The sequence below is a fragment of the Lynx canadensis genome, chromosome D4 (genome assembly GCF_007474595.2).
Source record: "Lynx canadensis isolate LIC74 chromosome D4, mLynCan4.pri.v2, whole genome shotgun sequence".
Lineage (NCBI taxonomy): Eukaryota > Metazoa > Chordata > Mammalia > Carnivora > Felidae > Lynx > Lynx canadensis.
The window spans coordinates 81,749,913-81,756,084 of record NC_044315.2 but is presented as its reverse complement, the minus strand read 5'-3'; the positions used below and the strand labels follow the sequence as shown (position 1 = coordinate 81,756,084).

Here is a 6,172-nt window from a genome sequence, read left to right as displayed (position 1 = left end):
CCAATTTTCACTCTAGTGTCAGATTGGAGCTTGACCCAGCCATTCCCAGCCATTAAATTATAGATTCCAAGGCAAGTGGACATTTGAAATATGCCCACTGGGTTCTTTTTTATGAACAATTGTCTTCCATCTGTTTCAACATACCTTTGGTATCCATCTGATCGACCAGAAGTGCTTCAAGTGGGACTTTGGCTGAAACCCTGTGTAGTGTTCCTCTGCTGGGCTGGCAGTGCCTCACCCTGATGTCTCCTACTGGAGACACCCACTTCATCGCAGCCCCTTCCCACGGATACTCTCAGTCACGGTCATACAGTAGCGAGCAGTGACACAGTGCTCAGGTGTGCCAGACCCTGTTCTAGGAATTTTATGTACATTAAGTCATTTAGTCTTTACAGTACCCCCATTTTACAGATAATGAAAGTGAGGTAGAAGCACTTGAAGTGACTTGGCTAAGTCCACACAGCTAGAGGGTGTGGAGTTCAGCTTCAGAATGTGTGCTCTTACCCCCTGCATTATCCTCGTTTTCTCGTTCACTTGTCTCCTGTCTTTGAGATGGAGGAGAGAAGATGGGATTAGGAAAAGAGAGGAAGATCATATGAAGATGTTGACCCCCAGGTTCTGTTCCCAAGGACCCCTCAGCCTGCCTACCTGTGGGCTTGACAGAGGAGGTTCAGGGTCCTGATCAGACTAGGGGGTTTTCCAGGGGGTTAAGGTCAGGCTCTGAATCTGTGAGGAAGTAGGCGAGGGGAAATGCAGATCTGGTTTCAGGAATGTGCTGTCTCCTTTCTCTACCTACAGTGGGCGTTGGAACCCAGGGGCCTGTCCTCCGTGCATGTCAGTGCCTTGTGGGGATTGGCCCTGTGGGCTTCCCAGGAGAGGAGAACATTACTGATGTCCTCACTGAGCTCTTTTGGGAGCTCACAGGGGCTTCTCACGGGAGCTTGGTGGGAACTCTGGGCTGTAGGTGTAGCCTCATCTCCCCAGGAAGAGATAGGGCCATTCAGCAACAAGGGTGGAGGTGATTCATGAACAATTCATGTTAAGTATGTATGTGAAAATGCGTGTCATGCACACACACACTCTCTGTACATGCATGTACTCCTTGTACATGTCTGTGTGTAGGCTTCTGTGTGCCTACCTGGAGGGAGAAGTGACGGCCTCTTACGTCTCTGAAGTCTGTGTCTACATGCATTATCTAGGTGCTGGTGCAGTGTTATGGCAAAGGATTTAAGAGGCAGGCTCTATAGCCAGAGGGAGTAGATTGAAATGCTGGCTCTGTCGCCTACAATCTTGATGTGCTTTTGCAACTTAGCAGAGAGATATTTTAAGTTTTTGTTAGAATTCCAGTTAACTAATATACAACATAATATTAGTTTCATGTGGACAGTGTAGTGATTCAACACTTCCATACAACTCCCGGTGCTTGAGTGAATTCCTTAATCCCCATCACCTATTTAACCCATCCCTCCATCCACCTCACCTCTGCTAGCCATCAGTTTGTTCTCTATAGTTAAGAGTCTGTTTCTTGGGTTGCTTCTCTTTTTTTTTTCCCTTTGCTCATTTGTTTTGTTTCTTAAATTCCCCATATGAGTGAAATAATATGGTATTTTTCTTTCTCTGGTTGAATTATTTTGCTTAGCGTAATACTCTCTACCTCTATCCTTGTTGTTGAACATGGCAAGGTTTGATTCTTTTTGATGGCTGAGTAATAATCCACATCTCCTTTATCTTCTTTATCCATTATTCAGTTGATGGACATCTGAGCTGTTTCCATATTTTTGCTATTGTATGTAATGCTACTGTAGACATAGGGGTGCATGTATCTCTTTGAATTAGTATTGGGGTTTTTTTTAAGAGAGAAATAGAGAGCATGAGCAGGGGAGAGGGACAGAGAGAGAGGTGGGGGGGGAATCTTAATCAGGGTCCATGCTCAGGGCAGAGCCTCATGCAGGGCTGAATCCCAGGACCCTGGTATCATGACCTGACTGAAACCAAGAATTGGAGGTCGGCCGAGTGAGCAACCCTGTTGCCCCTGAATTAGTATGCTTTGGGAAAATACCTAGTAGTGCAATTGCTGGATTGTAGGATAGTTCTATTTTTAACTTATGAATCCCCAAATTGTGTTTTGCACAATTGTGTTTGTAGTCAGTTGAGTGACTGCACCAGTTTGCATTTGTACCAACAGTGCCACAGGGTTCCCCTTGCTTACATATTCGCCAACACCTGTTGTTTCCTATGTTGTTGATTTTAGCCATTCTGACAGGTGTGAAGTGATATCTCATTGTGGTTTTGATTTGCATTTCCATGATCATCAGTACAGTTGAGCATCTTTATATGTGTCAATTGGCTATCTGTATGTCTACCTTGGAAAAATGTCTCTTTTTGTCTTCTGCCCCCTTTTTTAGTTGGATTATTCATTTTGGAGTATTGTTGATTGTTTCCAGATTTTTTTAAAAAATGTTTTTTCTTTTAATAGACTTAAATTTTTTAGAGCAGTTACAGGTTCACAGAAAATTGATCACTTGGTACAAAGGGTTCCCACATACTTTCAAGCCCCCATACATGCACAGACACTTCCCCCCCCCCCCATTATCAACTTCCCCAGAAGAGTGCTACAGTTGTCATGATTGATGAACCATAGCAACACATCATCACTGTTCATCGAGTTTACATTAGGGTTCACTCTTGCTGTTGTACATTCTACAGGTTTTGACAAATGTATACTGACACCATGATAGTGGTGGCCCTAAAGTCCTTGGTGTTTCACCTATTCCTTCCTCTGTCTCCCTGAACCCTTCAAGCACCAATCTTTTTACTGTCTCCATAGTTTTACCTTTTCCAGAATGTCATGTAATGGAATCAGATAGCTTGCAACCTTTTCAGACTGGCTTCTTTCATTTAGTAATATGTGTTTAAGTTTCCTCCATGTGTTTTCCAGACTTGATCGCTCATTTCTTTTTTGTACTGAATAATATTTCATTGTTTGGATGTACATATTTATTTATCCTGTTTGTTTATCCATTCACCCATTGAAAGATATATATTTAAAAATAGAGATGATTTTATCATTACCTAGGAAATGCAAAAATCTTATTCTGCCACATGACACTGTCTTCTGTTTTGTATGTGGTGCTTCAGTTCTTAAGCCCCACTTCTATTTCAGGTTCCCAGCTTTATAGTGGCTCCATGAGGGCCCTGTGTATGGGCACTGTGTTCCACTTCACAAGCGAGGCAGAGTAGTCCTCTGACTTGCCAAAGTCACTGTTAGGGTGGGGCTGGCATGGGAGCCCGTTCTTATGGTTCCTTACTTGGTTTCCTCTGATATAGTAGCAGAATACCGCCTCCCTGACAAGGGGCAGGTGTTTGGTGGCTGAGGGCAGGGCTTGGTGGTGGTGGATGGATTCCATGAAGGGAATCTAAAACCCCTAAGCATGCCGGTGGGAATCTGAGAGCTGACCATGGTAAAGTGGTTTGGGACCGGGTCTTCAGTTTCTTTATGCCTGTGTATAGCTGGCTGACTTCATCTTTGTCTTTTGAACCTCCTCATTTCCAAAAACCCTGGTCATTTCTGCTTTGTGCAGCAAGCCCAGGGTTACCTATGATGCAGATCAGTAGGACTCTGGCTCGGATGAAACGAGTTTCTGGGGACGCCCCTAAGAATGACTTCATGATATGTGTCTGGAATTCCTGACACATCCAGAAACAATGGCTCTGAGAACACTTCTCCTGTGCAGGGAATGCAGTGGCTCTGGACAAGCTCAGTGCTGTTTGTATTTATAGTTATACACCAGGTTCCACCCTAAGTAGCTCATTTGCTTCCTCCATGTGCAAGTTCTGCTGATGGGACATCTCCTGGAGAAGGCTTGTCTGGAAGGAGAATCTTCTGCTGTGGGGAGAAATACATCCATATCCTCATCTCTTGAACCTTCTACTCTTGGATTATATGACTCCTCGTTTTCAGTCTTCTTTGCTAATATCTTCTCTCTCAGACTCTTCAACGTCAGAAATACTCAGCACTCTTCTCCAGTCCTCCTTAGCCTTCATGTTTCACATCCCTCGTAGTTTATGTCATTCACTCTGATACACAGATAAACTATGTCCAAGGAACTCAACTTTCCTTAGCTCAATATTGAGGAAGATCTCCTCAATATTGAGGAAAAACTCAACTTTCCTTAGCTCAATATTGAGTGATGTTGAATGTTTACAGTGGCATCTGCTCCATTGGCTTTGGTTGCTGAATGTTTAAAATGAGCAGCACCCTAATACTTTTCAGTGGTGGACATGCAGTGTGATAACGAACTAAACCTTTGGTTTCCAAGTCCGGCAATTTTGAGATTGTTTGTTTCCTCAGCACAATCTCGCTTATCCTGATTGACACACTCATTTCTTCTTCCGGAATATATAGGGCATTTCTGTGAGGATCATGGCCATGTGGACAAGGGCAGAAGAAAAGGAAAAGGAAAAAGAGTCAAGTGCTGAGAATTCACTATGAGGACACATTGGTGTTTTGGGGCATTAAATCTGCTTTCTGGATTCTTCCATATTTCCAGCCATATTCTCTTTTCTCTCAAATTGAACAAGCCTCACTGGGCTTTCCACTGCCCCTCAAACACATTCCAGTATTTATCATCTCTTCCTCTTTGTGTGGTTCCCACTATTTGAAATGCTCTGTCCATTTCCTACTCTATTGAACTTTGCTCTGTCAAAATCAATACATTTTAAGTGTGATCTTAGGTCATTATTCCAAGAAGTCTTTTCCCAATTCCCTACCAGATTCATGTAACTTCTTTTTCTCAAATTGAGTAAGACTGTAATTTCTTGAGTATTAGCCAAGGTCAAGCCCATAGAGGAAGGATTGGAAGATGCTTTATTGGCCTTCAAGATAGCTTTATTTATATAGGGGGCAGAAATAGCTGTCCTGAAATGTGGATTCCTAGCAGCACTTGTCCTGGAATTGCACATGTATTTGGCTAAGGTCATTAATATAAACAGACTGTTCTAGCTTCCTGCTCAGGGTTCTTGTTGCTTTTCAACACTCCCTTCTAGGACCTCTCTATATGCCATGTAACAAATGTGTATGAGGGAATGATGAAGTGATCATTTCTTGGGTCATCTCCCAATTAAGCTGTTCCATCTATTTGTTCTTTCTATAAGTGAATTCTGTTCCTTAATTTCTTTAAGCCCCTGTTCATGTCTTTGTTCCTCAGACTATAGATGAAGGGGTTCAGCATGGGTGTGACTACTGTGTACATGACTGTGGCTACCCGGTCCTTCACCACTGAGTACATGGACAGGGGCCTGAAATACACATAGATGACACTCCCATAGGTCAAGGCCACTACGGTAAGGTGGGAGCTACAGGTAGAGAAGGCCTTCCACTTGCCGGCTGCAGAGGGAATTCTGAGCACAGTGATGATGATTCGCAGGTAGGAGAAGAGAATGCACAGAAAGGGGGTCGCGATGACAGCCAAGGTCTCGGTCATGACCACAATCTGGCTGGAGGACGTGTCAGAGCAGGATAGCTTTAGCACAGGCTGGGTGTCACAAAAAAAGTGCTTAATGACATGGGAGGCACAGAAGGACAGGTGGGACATGAGTAGCACACGGAGCAGGGAGTGCAGGTGGGAGATGGTGCAAGAACCCAGCAGCATGAGGAGGCAGCGCCGTGGGTTCATAACCCTATTGTAATGGAAGGGGTGGCAGATGGCTACCAGCTGGTCTATGGCCATGGAGGCCAGCAGGTAACTGTCAGTGTTCCCACAGGCCATGAAGAAGTACATCTGGACCAGGCATCCCAGGAAGGAGATAGCCTTTGTCTCTGACAGTAAATTCACCAGCATCTTGGGCACAATGACAGTTGTGAAGCAGATATCTATGAAGGACAGGTTGCTGACGAAAAAGTACATGGGGGTATGGAGTCGGGGGTCTGAGTGGATGGCCAGGATGATGAGTACATTGCCCACCACGGTGACCAGGTACATGATGAGGAAGATGGCAAAGAGAGGTTTCTGTAGCTGAGGGTTGGAAGAGAGGCCCAGGAGGATAAAGCCTGAGTCACTGCTGTAGTTCTTGGTCTCCATGTCTGTGCCTTCCTGGACAGGGTGTGGAGAAGCAGTTGGAGAGATGTGAAGGGCAATTTCATCAAGTCAGCTTCTTCCCTAATTTCTAGCCT

The 6,172-nt window shown here is 44.4% G+C and overlaps 1 protein-coding gene across 1 annotated transcript; it reads right to left on the bottom strand.

The window, feature by feature from the left end:
- Positions 1-5,147: 5,147 nt before the first annotated feature.
- On the bottom strand, positions 5,148-6,172 carry LOC115499780 (olfactory receptor 1L4-like). Its single transcript, XM_030293946.1, has one exon. The coding sequence runs from the start codon at positions 6,078-6,080 to the stop codon at positions 5,148-5,150; it is 933 nt and encodes a 310-aa protein (XP_030149806.1). The 5' UTR covers positions 6,081-6,172.